Source organism: Eurytemora carolleeae, unplaced genomic scaffold, assembly GCF_000591075.1.
Source record: "Eurytemora carolleeae unplaced genomic scaffold, Eaff_2.0 scaffold1132, whole genome shotgun sequence".
NCBI classification, from domain to species: Eukaryota; Metazoa; Arthropoda; class Copepoda; order Calanoida; family Temoridae; genus Eurytemora; species Eurytemora carolleeae.
Genome location: NW_019397017.1, coordinates 80,913 through 98,200, shown reverse-complemented (window position 1 = coordinate 98,200; position 17,288 = coordinate 80,913). Strand labels below are relative to the sequence as shown.

The window sequence follows — 17,288 nt, the reverse complement described above, 5'->3', positions numbered from 1 at the left end:
CCTGTATTCCCTTTCTTTTTTCGCGAACACTCCCTTTAACAATTATTGTATGGTAGGTTAACGACATGAATACCGCAGATTATTTGAGAGATCAAAGATAATCTTTAAGTCGTATTTTAACTTTAATATATTGTAGGACATCATGTACAAACTGCTTTATTTACATATATAATATAAATAATTGATGCAGATGGTATTTTTTTAGTTGTCAATATTTGTCCAGTTATAACCCTTTTTTCAGTTTTTTCATATAAACCTATTTTTCTGTTTCAAGCTTTTTTTTCTTCATTTATCCATTCTGTTTTTGTAGAAGAGGGGAGGGGGGAGATATTACAATTTAGTTTAATTTATTGTTAATGTTTGTCTTATATGATTAATATTTGCTTTTGTATTCCAGTTTAATTTCTCCTTAATATTTTTCTGCGTATAGTTTAGTATAGTTTTAGTTTATATTTATTTCTCTGTGAGGTTTTTGTCATCATAATTTTTGTTTGTAACGAAACAGATTTTTGTTATTTAATTATATTCTGGATCAAATACGACCCTGAAGTCGTCTTTTATCCGTCATGTTTTGTGGGACACCTTGTATTATGATATAACTTTTTATAGAACACAAGTGTAACTTTTGTGAATATTCCTACTCAGAAATTCGAGGATTTTAAGTAACAAAAACGATATCTTTAATTAATGATACGTTTCTATTCTTTTCACTTGAGCGCAACTAATCCAGAATGCCGCGCATTAATTATCTTTCCCAAAAACTTGTCCAACAATAAAAACATGTTTTCAGCGCAAAAATGTAAGGATCAGTCATGATTATCGTTTGGCGTGGTCAGGAATAATGCAATTGAGATTTTGCCACAAACTCAAATTTTCTAATCCCTTGTATATTCAACCTGATGGCGTAAACCTTTGATATTTTAAACGTAGACTATTTGATCTAAGAAAATTAATGAAATATCAAACGACATCGGGTTGCAAAGATATAAGGCATGAAAAATCAGAGTTTGTAGCCAACACTCAGTTTCTTTGAATAGGAATCCGCCTATTACCCCTTTAATTTTTCCCGAACATTCCATTTAATTAATATGAAGTAAAAGTATTCCCCCTTTCCTGCGTAGTATTAGGTACTTTTCCAAATTTATTTTCCCAGGGGCGACTTCCAAAGTGACAATTTCCCCAGTGGTAACTTCCAAAGCGGCAACTTCCCAATTGCTATGTTAGGCGCTCGGCCCCCATTGTAGGCTGCAGCCTACAATGGGGGCCGAGCGCTGCTGCTAGGATGGCGCTTTGGAAATTGCACATTTAGGAAGTTGCCACTTGGGAAAATACCCTTGGGAAATATTCCACTTAAAAAATCCTTTGGGAAAGTACCGTACATAGTTTTAATCCTCTTTCTGAAAATCTCAAAAGAAGAAATTATATTGAATTTATCATGTTGAAAATACTTTTTTTTTTGTTGATTAATGGAAGATATTAAATGCCAAAAATAGAATAATGTAAAAGGTACAAATATAAAGAGACCGTACCCAAGTTATATAATGTTAAAGCTCCGTCCCAGAAAGATTTTTATTTAGGTTGGAAACAAACTGAAAATGAAGGAATTTTAACAGCCTATCAGGTAAACCCCGTGCACCGTAAAACGTGTAATTTTAACAGCCTATCAGGTAAACCCCGTGACCTGTAGAATGTGTAATTTTAACAGCCTATCAGGTAGCCCGTAGAACATGTAATTTTAACAGCCTATCAGGTAAACCCTGTGGCCCGTAGAACATGTGATTTTAACAGCCTATCAGGTAAACCCAGTGCACTGTAGAACGTGTAATTTTAACAGCCCATCAGGTAAACCCCGTGCACAGTAGAACGTGTAATTTTAATAGCCTATCAGGTAAACCCCGTGCACAGTAGAACATGTAATTTTAACAGCCTATCAGGTAAACCCCGTGCACAGTAGAACGTGTAATTTTAACAGCCTATCAGGTAAACCCCGTGCACAGTAGAACGTGTTAACAGCCTATCAGGTAAACCCTGTGCCCCTTAGAACATGTAATTTTAACAGCCTATCAGGTAAACCCCGTGGCCCTTAGAACATGTAATTTTAACAGCCTATCAGGTAAACCCTGTGCCCCTTAGAACTTGTAATTTTAACAGCCTATCAGGTAAACCCCGTGCCCCTTAGAACGTGTAATTTTAACAGCCTATCAGGTAAACCCCGTGGCCCGTAGAACATGTAATTTTAACTGCCTATCAGGTAAACCCAGTGGCCCGTAGAACGCATAATTTTGGAATTTAATGTCTGTTTGCTTGTTTAATGGTTTGATTTTGTATCCAATAAAAAACAACACGGCTACATTTTTTGTGACAACTTTTGTAAATTCACTTTTAAAACAGAGAAATCCTCGAAATTTTACATAGTTATGAAATTTGGCTGCTCTAAAAGTAAATTCTACATAGTTGTAAGTTTGGCTGCTCTAAAAGTAAATTTTACATAGTTGTAAGTTTGTCTGCTTTTAAAGTAAATTTTACATAGTTATAAAATTTGTCTGCTCTAAAAGTAAATTTTAAGTATCAATAGAAACCATTCGAAAGACAACACATGAATGGAAACAACAAACAATGAAGGTAATAAATTTGTATTCTCGTTTCTATCCTGTCTATAGCTAACTGTAGGGTTAACGGTTCCCTTGAGAAGTGTTAGGACTAGAATTCATCTTAAAGGGACCTTAAAGTAATTTCAAATGACATTCCATTTTAAGAGGGACATGCCATATTTACGACAAAGATTGTTTTCTGTAAAATAATCAAATTGCGAGTTTTATGCAAGAAAGGCATGAACGTAATTTACAGAATTGAAGATATAAAATGTGAAACAAATTTATTTTTGATTGTTGCTAAGAAAAGTGGTATTGTTGAGAATTTTTTTTTTTCAAACATGACTTGAAATAACATCCTTATGCATGTCTTTTCTATTGTTTTCTATTCTAATGACTTTGGTGAATTTTGACAGTTATTTTCAAATTCTAATCAAGTATGAATTAGATATTAATGTTTAAAGTCTGAAAAAAGATTATTTTTAAATTTTGGTTTCTTTACAAAAGTAGCTTGCGCATTTTTACTTAAGGAAAACATGTAAGAATCTTCAGAAATAAAAAGTTTAACCATTTTTTCCCCAAATACTTTCTTTCCCGTGACTCTATTTGACATAAAAAATACTATCTTAATAAAGGATAAAAAATATCAAGGATGAGCTAGCTAAACCGTCATATTGCACAATAGCTTTAGAGTATTGTTTTTTTGTGAGATATCCCATATTTTTAATTCACTATGCTTACTTTTTATGGTAAAAATTTTTTTTCATCAAACGAACAAAGATTGATATGACCACACTAAATAAACATCCTAATATATGTATGAAAAAAAGTGTTCAGAGCTGAAAATGGAATGGGATATCCAAAAATCGGTTCAAATTAATTAATCTGAAGATTAATAACGAGAGGAGAAAAAGCATCATTTATTCTTGAGATTAAGAAAAAAGGAGATCAAACATTGATCTCGATTTCCACCATTCAAAAGTTTTCAGCTCTGGACCAATAACTTGAATCGACCCGGTTTTGCGTCTAAAATTTTTCATAGCCTGGCTTTTTTGTATGTTCACATTATAACGAGTTTATTATACGCAAAACGTTTTATTATTGTAGCCGAAAAATAGCTAAATATGTTAAAAATGGTTTGAAAAAATTTCCCAGTTGCTGTGTCTCATGTTATCTAAAATTCTAACTTGGCTCTAATGTGTAGAAGTCGTCTTACTTTTTCACAGTTTTGTGATTCTCCCTGTATAAATAAAATTTTAATTTTGTATTGTGCACTTTCATTTTGACCAAAATATCTGTATCTATAATTGGCTTGTCTTATAATCGTACCCTATACACGTCAAAACGGCTGAACCGATTAAGCCCAATTACTGAACCGATTAAGTCCAATTACTGAACCGATTAAGCCCAATTACTGAACCGATTAAGCCCAATTACTGAACCGATTAAGTCCCAACTTACATGCCCCCAGGGAAGGTTTCTGGCTGGTCAAAAAGATTGTCCAACTTTTACTATTTCTGAAAATCCACAAATATAAAAAAAAAATATTTGTTACAGATTTATACTAGAAAAGGCAAAAACCCAAATTCAACAAAAATGTATAAAACAGAATGTTAAAAATGAAATATCACTAAAAATGTTAAACTAAAAACTGTTTTTTTTTTTTTTATCGGAACTTAACTTTTTAACGTACTTTCAATACCTAGTTAATTTAGGTTTTTATTTTTCTAAAGAATTATTAAAAAAAATGTTTTAATTTTTCCTGTCCTCCCTATGTTTGTTGCATTTTCTATTTTTAGAACGCCATCAAAGAGAGGTTTTCATTTAGAGAAAAACATTGTTTACTTTTTGATTAATGTATTTTCAAAAATTGCAAAGAAAATCCTTTGAAAAGAAAACAATAAAAAAAGTCACAATCTTTTGTAACGAGGATCTAGTCTACATTTTAATAAAGACGGTATATATGCTATATTTAGTTAGCCTGCCATCTACATAACTCTTCAGGGCTTAACATTTTATGGAAATACAAATTTGAACAGTAATCACACTTTAGAAATTCTGTTTTGATTTTCTAATTTCTGTCAGTTTTTTTTACTCGAATACTAATGTACTGCAGGTGTACGGCAAAGATCGCGGAATGTACAAGTGTATTGCTGAAAACAATGCTGGTAGAATTGAATCCACATTCAAGTTTGAAGTTATCATAAGGAAAATATCATATTAGTCATTAGTGAAACCCCCCTTTTTGATTTCATAATGTACAACTTGTTTGTAGATTTTAAATCTTCAAAATTTTCTATGAGCCCAAAAACAAAAACAATACATTCAGTTTCTTAGTAAGAAATCCACCGAAATTATAAAAAATTTCCTTGAAAAGATCCAGTGTCTTATATCTTAAAAGTAATTTTAAACTTTTTTTTCGACGCAAAATTTTTATTACGATATGTACAATGAGTAGACCTCGTGTACAAGAATTGTACAATGCTACGTACAAGGTTGGAGATGAAAGAGCAGAACTTAGATGTATTGCATCTGGACATCCTCTCCCTAACATTGTTTGGAGAAAATGGTCAAAAAAGTAAGTTTTTTTTATTGTTTTCAAACGTTTAGATTAAGAGTAATAAGATGAAAGAATAAGATGAAAAATAAGAAGAAAGAATAATAAGATGAAATAATAAGATGAAAGAAAAAGATGAAAGAAAAGATGAATAAATGAGATGAACGAATAAGATGAAATAATAAGATGGAAAAATAAGATAAAAGAATAAGAGAAAGAAAGATATAAGAATAAAATGAAAGATTAAGATGAAAGAATAGGACGAAAAAATTAGATGAAATATTATGATGCCAGATTAAGATGAGAATAATATTAAAGAATAAGATAAGATAATATGATGTAAAAAAGACATGAAAAAATTTGATAAAAGAATAAAACGGAAAAATAAGAGAAATTAATAAGCTGAAAGAATAAGATGAAATAATAAGATGAAAATAAGATTAAAGAATAAGATGAAAGAATAAAATGAAAGAATAAGAGATGAAAGAATAAAATGAAAGAATAAGATGAAAAAATAAAGTGAAGGAATAAAATTAAAGAATAAGATTAAAGAATAGGACTAAAGAAAAAGATGAAATATTAATATGCCAGATTAAGATGAAAGAATAATATTAAAGAATAAAATAAGATAAAAAGATGTAAGAAAGACATGAAAAAATTTAATAAAAAAATAAAACGAAAAAATAAGATGAAAGAATAAGATGAAAGAATAAGATGAAAGAATAAAATGAAAGAATACGATGAAAGAATAAGATGAAAGAATAAGGTGAAAGAATAAAATTAAAGAATAAGATTAAAGAATAGGACTAAAGAATAAGATGAAATATTAATATGCCAGATGAAAGAATAGTATTAAAGAATACAATAAGATAATAAGATGTAAGAAAGACATGAAAAATTTTAATAAAAAATATAACGAAAAAATAAGAGAAATGAATAAGATGAAAAAATAAGATGAAAGAATAAGATGAAAGAATAAGGTAAAAGAATAAGATGAAAGAAAAAGATGAAAGAATGAGATAAAAGAAAAAGATGAAAGAATAAGATTAAAGAATAAGATGAAAGAATAAGATGAAAGAATAATATGAATGAATACGACTAAAGAATAAGATTAAGGAATAAGAAGTAAGAAAATAGAATAAAAAGAATAAGACGAAATAATAAGATGAAAGAATAAAGCGAGAGAATAAGACCAAAGGAAAAGATGAAAAAATAAGATGAAAAAATAAAGCAAGATATTAAGATGAAATGATAACATGAAAGATTAAGATACAAGAATATGATGAACGAATAATATGAAAGGAACCGATGGAAAAATAAGATGAAAGTATTAGATGTAAGAAGAAGATAAAGTTAAAAAGAATAAGATGAACGAATAGTATGAAAGGATCCGATGAAAAAATAAGAATAAAGAATAAGATGAATGGATGAGGGGTTGAAGGTAAAGGTTACTGTTCTAAACTAATCTTAAAAGTGTTCTGTTGTAACAAACTTTACTTTCAGAGAATTCAAACCTTTAAATCTTTATTCCTCTTCTCAAACTAAATAAATACTTTGAAATAAATTTTGGTACAGGGTGTCCCAATAAACATGGGAATTCAGTGACGAATTTGATATCGTCTTTTTAAATAATTCCTTGATTTAGTATAGTGATACCTACTGAGAAAGCTGTAATCTGTAAGAGTTTCGTCTGCTATGTTTACATTTTGTTTGTTTATGTTTTGACGGCATACGGTTGTACTTAATTAAACAAGAAAATTGCAGAATACAAACAGAGTAAACTTGTCCGTCATCACTGTTCATCTTGCGGAGACATTATAGACACATAATTGCAGTCTTTTACCCTTTCATTAAATAAACTCTAGCAGACATAATAATATTATGGCTTTTGAAATTAGGTATTACTATGCTAAATCATAACTAAGAAGATATCGAATTCGTCACTTAATTCCCATGTTTTTTGGGACACCCTGTATTTGAAAATATGAAAAATTATAGTTTAAGTTTTAAATTATAGTTTAGGAGATTTACACCATCAAAATTTTATGAATAGTGAGAACTAAGCTAATCAATTTCTTTTGTGCGTCGGCTAATTAAAAGATTGTTTAGTTCCTTTTAATCTAATAAAATATTGGGAAGAAATTATCAGAATTAAAGACTATTAAAGTTTTAAAAACGACGATGGTTTAAACACTATTAATTATATAAAGATTCAAAGGGTACCGTTGTGAATCAGGCATTCTCCGTGTGAAATAGAAGGCCTCTTGAAATTAAAATGACAGTCCCTTTAAGATAGAAGAGCATTATCTTTGTACAACACGTTTATAAGTTTTCGTTTCCATTTTAAAGAGTTTGTGGAGTTAGAAAAGTTGAAGTAAAATTGAATTGTATGATCAAGTAAGAATGTTAAACTGCTGCCATTTCAATCCAAACTTGCTAAAAATATAGAATATTTTAGTAATATTTCAGAATTTTAATGTTTCCTTTTCCAGTGTCCGAATTTAATGAATTTGAGCCGCGTCTAAAATCCGCCAAAAACCTGTTTCAATTGAGCGCCGGCTTAAATCTTGAAACATTGAATATTATTTTAAGTGGAACCAACCATATTTTAGCCGCGGCTTAAATTCAAGCCGCCGCTCAAATTCTTTAAATTCGGCCTCAGAAGAATCAAAGTCGACTGTGTTCAATCTTTAAATAAGAAACATCGTCCAAGATTTTGTAACTAACAAGTGTTACAAGTCTGAAAATGATAGCAACACTTTATTTTTGTGAAATTAATTTATAACAATGTATAACGATGTATAACGATGTATAACAATGTATAACAATGTATAACGATGTATAACGATGTATAACAATGTATAACAATGTATAACGATGAATAATAATTGGTTGAGTGGTTTGTTACCATATTTTAGACGCGGTTCAAATTCTTAAAATTCGACCTCAGGCGCTTACTTTTACATACTTATTTGAGTGTGCTTAACAGGGATAGATAATATAAAATGGGAATAAATCAATAACATAAATTTCAAATTACTTGTTAGATAGATAGATATATATATTTATCATTAAAGTACATAATTTTACATAGATATATTCTTTAAACTAACACTTTAATGACGGGATTTGCCAAGCCAACTTTGGCCGTCTTTAATGGCAAACCCGAATGTAATTGTATGATATAATTTTTAAATCATACAATTTGAGGTGTTTCGTCCAATAAGTAGGGGGAAGAAGAAAGAGATTGTTGGGGCTTTATGTAGCTCAATCAGAATCAATAGCTGGCTCAGAACTTAGGATGGCACATTTATTTATTCAGAAATACATGAATAACAGTTTGATCTAGAACATTCAAATTGCAGATACATATTTGCTTTATCCACATTATTACTATTTATTTCTAGTGAACCGTATGTGAATGGACTACAGCCCGGGGATCCTAGAATAATGGTTCTTGAAGCTATTGTTGAAGCTCCCCCATACACAACTGAAGGTATAGTGATCCATAATAATATGCACTTACAGAACAGTCGAATCTATTTAATCTACACTTTTTTAAAAGTATTTAATTCTAAATCGTTTATTTGACGATGCACACATTAATATTTCATGAATTATTATTGCTTTTTTTTCAATGTTCACACACCATTTCATTTTGCCCAAAACCGAAGTGAAACCGATCATTAGGCGATCTCAAAATTCCAGTGAGAAGGGAGGCAAGATTATTGAAGATTTGTGGAACAAAAGTGAAAAAAAGATTTCTTCTATTTCTTTCCCAGCTTAGCAGAGTACCCTGGACTAACCAGAGCTGGGTGTTTTCTATTTTTTCAATTGGAATTTAATCCCATTTTGCGTTTATAATTAATAAAATCTTTAAATTTCAAGAGTTGCTTTCTTCTACTTTTTTAATTAAAATACCATCCGTAGACAAAAAAGGTTAAATGAGAAAAAAGGAAAACCGTTTAAACTTCTCACATGCTGAGCGAAAAAATGTGTTTAAAGGCTCTCTGGGTGCAACTTCAATTGACCCTTCACATTTTTGATTTTATATCTAATAAAAGATGGAGCATTAGTCACTGTTACAATTAGACATTACCAATTTTAAAGTTAAAAGTACTAGAACTATCTAACTAACTGTATTCTAGGGGAAACCGAGTGTAAAGTTAAAAGTAACCTAATTATATCTAACTAGGTGTATTCTAGGGGAAACCGAGTGGAAAGTTAAAAGTAACCTAGAATTATATCTAACTAACTGTATTCTAGGGGAAACCAAGTGGAAAGTTAAAAGTAACCTAATTATATCTAACTAGGTGTATTCTAGAGGAAACCGAGTGGAGAGTTAAAAGTATCCTAATTATATCTAATTAACTGTATTCTAGGGGAAACCGAGTGGAAAGAATCAACTCTAATAATTAACAGTGTTAAACGGACAGACGATGGACTCTATGAGTGTCAGACAACAAATCAAGGTAAATAAAGGAATATTCACGAAAATAAGGAAAATAAAGATAAACAAAATTTCAAGGATAATTAGAAGGTCCTTTTTAAAAGATTTTATTCCAATTTTGACAAAATAGTTTAATTGCAAATTAGACAAGAGAAGGTTAAATTATGCAACATTAATGGTACGACTTTGTGACATCGAAGCTTATCTAGTTTTGATTTTACACACAATTATTAGAAAAGCAAAAAAATTGCGCCTTTGCCACAAACTCAATTTTTCTTGTCCCTATATCTTTGCAACTTGATGGTGTAAACTTTTAAACTTAGATTATTTGATATTACAGAATTCATGGTTTGCAAAATCCAACGTCTTGGTGCAAAGATATTATAAAATTATGAAATTAGAACTTGTGGCGAGTGATCGAATTCTATATTTTCCTAAGTGTTAAAAATTCAAAACATTTTTGTTCTTGTCAAAGTTCTTCTATATAAGGAGTTATGATTTAATACATAAAAGATTAAAATCTTGAGTGCATGCAATTTACTTTAGTTTAATAGGTCTGGTGATTCCAGCCAAAGAAAGCTATTGTGAAAAATGCGAAATTTCGCGAAAAGTTCTTGCATATTTCGCATACTTTTTAGCGAAAGATGCGTTTTTGCGAAAGGAAGCGAAAAATATTCAGAATTTCGCGAGAAACAAACAAAATATATGTCTACGAAATATTTCGCTTTTTTAGGGACATTTTGCGTTTATCTGTTTCGCGAAATTTTTGCGAACCAATTTTTCCATTTCGCTGGAAACCCTATAATAATATATAATAATATGAAATGAAGAAAAAGAGATATCCTTCCGATCCGATATAGAAGATTAATCAGTAGTAATTTCCTTGAAGTAGAGAACTCAAACTAACTTTTTTATTCCTATTCACAATAAGTTCGTTTAGTCCTGCAATCGTAGTTGCAGACCGATTCACAACGGTTTCCTTTACACCTTTAATTGATAAGTGTAATATCCGATTCACAAGACTGTAGCTGTCATCTGAGCTAATGGGACAGAATGTGTCATTTGTCCAACTTAAAAAGTGTTTAATTCTGAAGATTATGTTCCTTGTTTGGGCAGCATAAAATCCTCAATTCACTTTTTTGGAAAAAATGCAATTAGAAATTGAAAATAAGAGAAAGCATATAATTTCATTTTTTTGCTCATTCTAAGGAATTAAGGGTGCCGTTGTGAATCGAAAGAAAGAACGGAATCAAAAGGCCTTATCTAAATTATCGAACCATTGAAAGCCTCCAAAAAGTTTGCTCAACATGCATGCATGCGTAAACATCTCTAGTCCATCCTAGCCGCAGCGCTCGGACCTCATTGCGGCCTGCGTTGCCTCAAAAGGCCTAATTGAATACTATGGAAGTTGCTACTTGGGATAAAGATCTGGGGAAAATACGATTACGATCGATTATTATTTTTGTATTGTAGGTGATAATTTTTACATTAAAAACATGAATGTTTTTATTCTAAAGAGTTATGTAAAAGAATTTATTTAAATTCTAAATAATTCATTCTTGGAACATTTTCACTTTGTTTCCAAAAATAAAAATTTCAGAAATAAAGAAGAAGTTTCAAGAATAAATTTGCTTTTACTTTACTAATCAAATATAAAATGAATGAATGTATTCATGTTTTTTATTAAACTTCTAGATGGCAATACAATAATACAATAATACAATAAGAAATAAACAAAACTTATATCTTTACATATGAAGCTCGATTCTCTTACATAAATCCAATATATATGATATGTGCAAAGCATGAAATATGATGATAAAATAAAAACTCAAATGAAGTGGCAAAGCATAAAAACATAATGTCCATACAATAAAAACTCAAATCATGTGTTGAATACTTCTTTTCTCATATTTTATATATATATATATATATATTTAATAATACTATTTGGACCTTTTTTACTTCAGAAATTTCTATTAACGTTCAATCGGTAAAAATGGATTAAAATATGTTAATCCAAGTAAGTTCTTTTAAATTATTTTTGTTAGTTTTACGTTTTACAATTAGGATGCAAAAAAGGTCACTTGAAAGGAAACATTCAAACAATTAAACTGTTGCTAGAAGAGGTGCTGAAACCTCGTTGGGCATAGGAATATTTTAACATATTCCTGCCAAATTCATAGATTAATAACATTACAGATAGAACACTAGATGTCGTCTTTACATGATTTAAGTTTTTTTTGTTCACAATAACCCTGAGTCAAAAGCCCAAAGGAGTTACGCGCATGCCGCGTTGAATTACAGACAGAGAGAGAGCGTAAGTAACTCTTTTGGGCTTCTGCCTCAGGGTTATTGTGAACGAAAAACCCCAAGTTCTTGAAAAGACGACATCCAGTGTTCTATTTGTATTATTTTGGGCAACTTGTTCAAAGTTTGTCAAAAATCTTCTTTCTATATTGCCGGCAGTCTAGTTCAGTATATTTGTAGTTTATATGAAGATATTTTATTATTTTCTAACAATAATATTTATTATTTGTATATTTTATATTTTGGAGCATCAAGATTTTCCCTTTGTCTAAATTGAATTAAGTTCGGTCAAACGAGTAAATATATTAAACAGAAACTACGGAGCCAGAAAAAGAAAGATTTTTTCAAGGGGAAGGTTAAAGAGCCTTTAAAGGGTGACTTCCAAAATGACAGTTTCCCAAGTGGCATCTTCCCAGGTAGTAAAGAATAAAAGGGAGATATAACTGACGCGGTTCGCCCTACCATATGATTACACATGCTTTGCAGACGGGTACTCCATTTGTATATGAAATGTTCAGAATAGGTTATTGTATACGCAGTAAATGTACATCAAACAAACATTTCTTATTCAAATGAATGCAAAGCATGTATAATCATATGGTAGGGCAAACCGCGTCAGATATATCTCCCTTTTATTCTTTACTCCCTGCATCAATTCCCGAAGGTTAGGTTAGGCCAATTCTGAGGCTGCAAAAGCGACCTAGCGCTGTGGCTAGGATGGACAAGTGGGCCAAGCACTGCGATTTCCGACTGGGAAATTGTACAATTGGAAATTTGGGAAAATACCTGCGGAAGTTACTGCTTTAAAAGCGATATGAATACTCATAAAAAGCCACTCAGTCATGGAATTCTACATAAGCAGGGGTTTTTAGGAAAATGGCCCAGTTTTGTCTCAAAGTAAATGAGAGGATCGTAATAATGTTTTTATCAATGTTCAGAAATGTAAATACCTCCATTTTGTTTCAGGTTGAATAAAAAGATAAACAAATAAAACGGAAAAAGTTTTAATCTCTCTAATCAATTTGTGCAGTCTCTGGAGTTCTGCTTTGTGCTTTTTTTGTGTGCAATTCATTAGATTGCGAAACTTTGTTTAAACTTAGTAATCATTTCCTACAAGATTGGTGTCCAGTACAATACAATACAGTACAGTACAGTACAGTACAGTACAGTACAGTACAGTACAGTACAGTACAGTACAGTACAGTACAGTACAATACAGTTAAGAACAATTTACAAACAGTACCGTACAGTTAAAAGAGGCGTTCGGTTTTCTTTAATTCATCTATTCATAGTTCGTTAACTAACCATTTAGTTCATTTCATCCATTAGTTGAATCATAGTTTATGTTCCTTCTATTTTGTTCATTTTAAAATTGATAATTCAGCGAAATCGTTTGTTCAGCAAAACTGTTCGTTCAGTAAACTGGTTTGTTCATTAAAATCTGTCGTTCATGAAAATCGTTTGTTCATTAAAATTAAATTGTCATTTGACTAAAATCTTAGTTCAATAAAATCATTCGTTCATTATAATCGTTCAGTTTGAACTAGTCCATTTGTTAATGAAAACAATACCCATCTCTATAGTACAGTATATAAAGTAAATACCATATAATTGAGTATAGTAGATACAGCATACTAGAGTGTAGTACAGTGCAGCACAGAAAGGGTTTCCAAAGATATTTTCGTTGGACGAAATTTGCGAAAATAAACGAAAAAACTGAAAGAATTTCATTCAAAATTTTGGTAAAATTTTGGCAAAATTATTGATGTACTTTCGACGAAATTTTTGATCTCGCTTTCGCGAAATTTTCGTACAATTTTCGTTCGTTAAAAATTAAATTTTTTTCCCTTTTGCGTCAAGAAGATTGTTGGATTTCTGACGGAGAGTCTGGTGAGGCCACCCCAAGGGAAAATGTGTCGCATATTTTCATATTATTTAATAGATAATCTCATGAAAATAATAATTTCTTAATATATTAGTTTAAAATCGTATGTATCAAAGACTTTGCTAATTAGCAAAGTCTTTGGTATGTATGAAAATTTTGCATTTCTATTTTCACATGTAGTAAGGGTATCCTGTAGTGTTTTGTGTTGAATCTTGAATATACAGGGTTACGCAGAAAGGATGAGACTTTATTGACAACATGAAAATTCTTATAACATTGCACGGGGGGGGGGGGGTGAGGGGGGTATTCCCCCCTGTTTGCATTAGAACGTTGAATCGTCGGTACTTTTTTTTGGAATGCATTTGATCGGGTGGAGGTCGGCCAAACGAGGTTCGGTGTTTCAAAAAAGTCAAATTAATTTTTTTTTATCAATTAAGATACAAGGCAAACATTTTTTCGACATGCTTTATTCAACTTATTTAAAATCCTCCCCTGTAACTTACGTTACAGGTCTTATTTTTTGTTAGTGAGCAGGCCTTGAAAAGTTGGACTAAGGACATGTATCATACTACCCTATCTCAACTCTAAGTGCAAATAATGTGTAAATACTGTTCATCTATTTTAGGGTGTTCAACTGAACATGTGATTTAAAAATGACTGAGATATTATGTGTGATGTGTATCTTTGGTGAATAATCTCTGAGAGTTTTATTTTATTTGTTAGGGATGCTTAAATTAGCAACTTTAACTTCAATTAAACAGTTCTTAAACTAAAAGTTTAACGAAAATTCAAAAATTCTTAATATTTTGTCAAAGAAGTCAGTACAATTTTAAATTTTTGCAAAAAAAATACGATTGTGAACAAAAACTTTGAAAGAATGTCTCGAAAAATTTTTAACGAAAATCGTCGTTTTCGTACACTTCTTCGTTGCCGGAACGAAATTTTCGCGAAAGATATTGATCAAAAATTTGGAAACCCTAAACACAGATCAGTACAGTACAACAAAACTAAACATTTTAGTAGATATTAGGATGACAACTTGTTCCGGTATTAAATAAGAAACTCTTTTAGAATTTCCCCGTAACATTAAAAATACTTTTCCCTCAGTTGGAACTCAAAAGACAGAAAGAGGAAGAAAACTTACCTTTTTTAGTAAAGGTGAAGGAGGAAGAGATATAAACCAGTTCTTATGGGATCCCATTTTGATAAGAATCCGGATCTTGGATATGTTCTGCATAAATGGATCCGGATCCTGGATATGTTCTGCATAAATGGATCCGAATCCTGGATATGTTCTGCATTAATGGATCCGAATCCTGGATATGTTCTGGATCCGGATCCTGGATATGTTCTGCATAAATGGATCCGAATCCTGGATATGTTCTGTATAAATGGATCCGGATCCTGGATATGTTCTGCATAAATGGATCTGGATCCTGCATATGTTCTGTATAAATGGATCCGGATCCTGGATATGTTCTGCATAAATGGATCCGGATCCTGGATATGTTCTGTATAAATTGATCCGGATCCTGGATTCGTTCTGCATAAATTGATCCGGATTCTGATCTAGCAGAACATATTTTCAATTTTACTTTTTTACAGAAGATCGGATCTGATTTCTGTCAACATTCTTTATTTATTTAGCTTTTTTCATTTGCAACTTAATACTATAGACCTATAATATTTTTAACTCGAATTCTTTATGAGGTTGCCATTTTTGTGCTAATTTTTAGCTGTTTCAAAAAATGTCATTAAGTGATTGGTTGATAATTGTCCAATCGTGTTTAATACTTTTTTAAAGTGCTTTTTAAAAAAAGTTTTGAATCCCTATTATTCAACCAAGATAAGTTTTATACTTCATACCTGGGGATAAAATCAAAACAAAGGAGCTAAACAAAGCCGTAATTTAGCATAAATTACATACTTTCCCTTCTTATAAATGTACATATATCTTGCTTGTCTGAATCTTTGGTTGAACGTAAAATCGGCTGAACCGATTGGGACCAAATTTTCTGTGGTACCTCACATGACCCGAGGAAAAAACCATTTATGATCTGAATTTCAAAAATTTGCCTCCACAAATTTAGATTTGCATAAAATTTTAAAAATCCAAAAAAATATTATCAGATCCGCGAACATTTCTGTTTTTGATTTATAATGTAAACAAAGAGAAAATGTTCACAGATAAAGCAAGAGCTTAAAGTTGAAATAGAAGAATTTTATCTTATAAAATCGATTTTATTTTATCAGGAGGTTCCTACTTTAAATCTGGACATATGACTGTGGAATTTGCCCCAACATTTGAGCATCAAGTCGTGAAAAAGGTTAGTTTTCTATTGATAAGGTAAATTAGGGTTTTATATAAATATTTTAGAATTTAAATCCATATCAAGTATGACTAAAAAAGTTGTATTTTTGCTTTTTAGTTCAAAAAAAAGCCAATTGCTCCTTTTTTTTGCTTAGGTGATATCATGACAAAAACTTGCCACACAACTTTACAGGAAAACGTTTGTTTTTCATAATAAGTGAAATTGCAATACCTGTCGGTGTCTTCCACCCCTAATCATTGTAAATTCCACTTATTTTACTAAGTGACCAACTAATTTACTTACAGATTATCTACATTGTTTAAAATAAAAATAAAAGAATAAAATTTAATACCAAATTATAGCTTTTAAACATATTTTTATAGAATTTGAAGATGTATCCAATTAAAAAAACGTTAAAAACATAATAATCTGAAAACTACTAAAATCTTAACCCTACTAACATTTGGTAACCTTTAAACCTTTATCTGATTAAAAATATGGGTTGTGGAAGACATCGTCGTGTTTACAGCTCCTAAAGTATTTCTGACAACTTCCTTCATTGTTTCTGCAACAGATATTCTGAATTTATCTTTATACAGAAACCACAATTGAAAATAATTTATTTTTAAAGTTAAAAACATGGACACTTTTGATCAGACACAGTTTTTAGGGTACAATTGTAAAAAAGCTCTTAAAATGGAGGCCAACGGGAAATATCACCCGTAGTCCCTTTAAGTTTCTAGTTAAATCTCTAGGAACGACACCCAGTCCAATGTATACTCCGCGTACTCTGATTAACAAAACGGAGGTTTTTTGTAAATTTTATGCATAACTGATGTTTTATTTTTCACTTGTTTTGATATTTTTAAAGGTTGTCTTCAAATTTTCCCAGCTTAAAAAAAATAAAAAAATAGTTAACGGCTGGCGCAGTTAACGATTTCTAAAATATCTGCCGTTAACTAACGGTAGCTTAAAAAAACGAAAAATACTGTTAACAAAACAAACAGCAACCAGAAAAAGAAAATTTTATCGGTTGGAACTAACCGTTTACAAACGGCTAGAAAAAAGTGAGAACGTGTCCAGCCCTAACTCTGAGTTGTCTAATAGATAATCCCTTCTTTAAAGCCAAGTGTGGGAGTAAACCAGATTGTAACAAACCAGAAAATATAAAGGGGGGGGGGGG

The 17,288-nt window shown here is 30.9% G+C and overlaps 1 protein-coding gene across 1 annotated transcript in view; it reads left to right on the top strand.

The window, feature by feature from the left end:
* Window positions 1–17,288, top strand: part of LOC111711148 (fasciclin-2) — a gene marked incomplete at its 5' end in the record, with an annotated part of 30,483 nt that overhangs the window by 12,141 nt on the left and 1,054 nt on the right. The window contains 6 exons of the mRNA XM_023485417.1: window positions 1,578–1,621; window positions 4,708–4,799; window positions 5,050–5,169; window positions 8,556–8,644; window positions 9,531–9,620; window positions 16,047–16,120. Of these exons, the coding sequence (XP_023341185.1) occupies window positions 1,578–1,621; window positions 4,708–4,799; window positions 5,050–5,169; window positions 8,556–8,644; window positions 9,531–9,620; window positions 16,047–16,120 (509 nt within the window). The remainder of the gene's footprint in view (window positions 1–1,577; window positions 1,622–4,707; window positions 4,800–5,049; window positions 5,170–8,555; window positions 8,645–9,530; window positions 9,621–16,046; window positions 16,121–17,288) is intronic.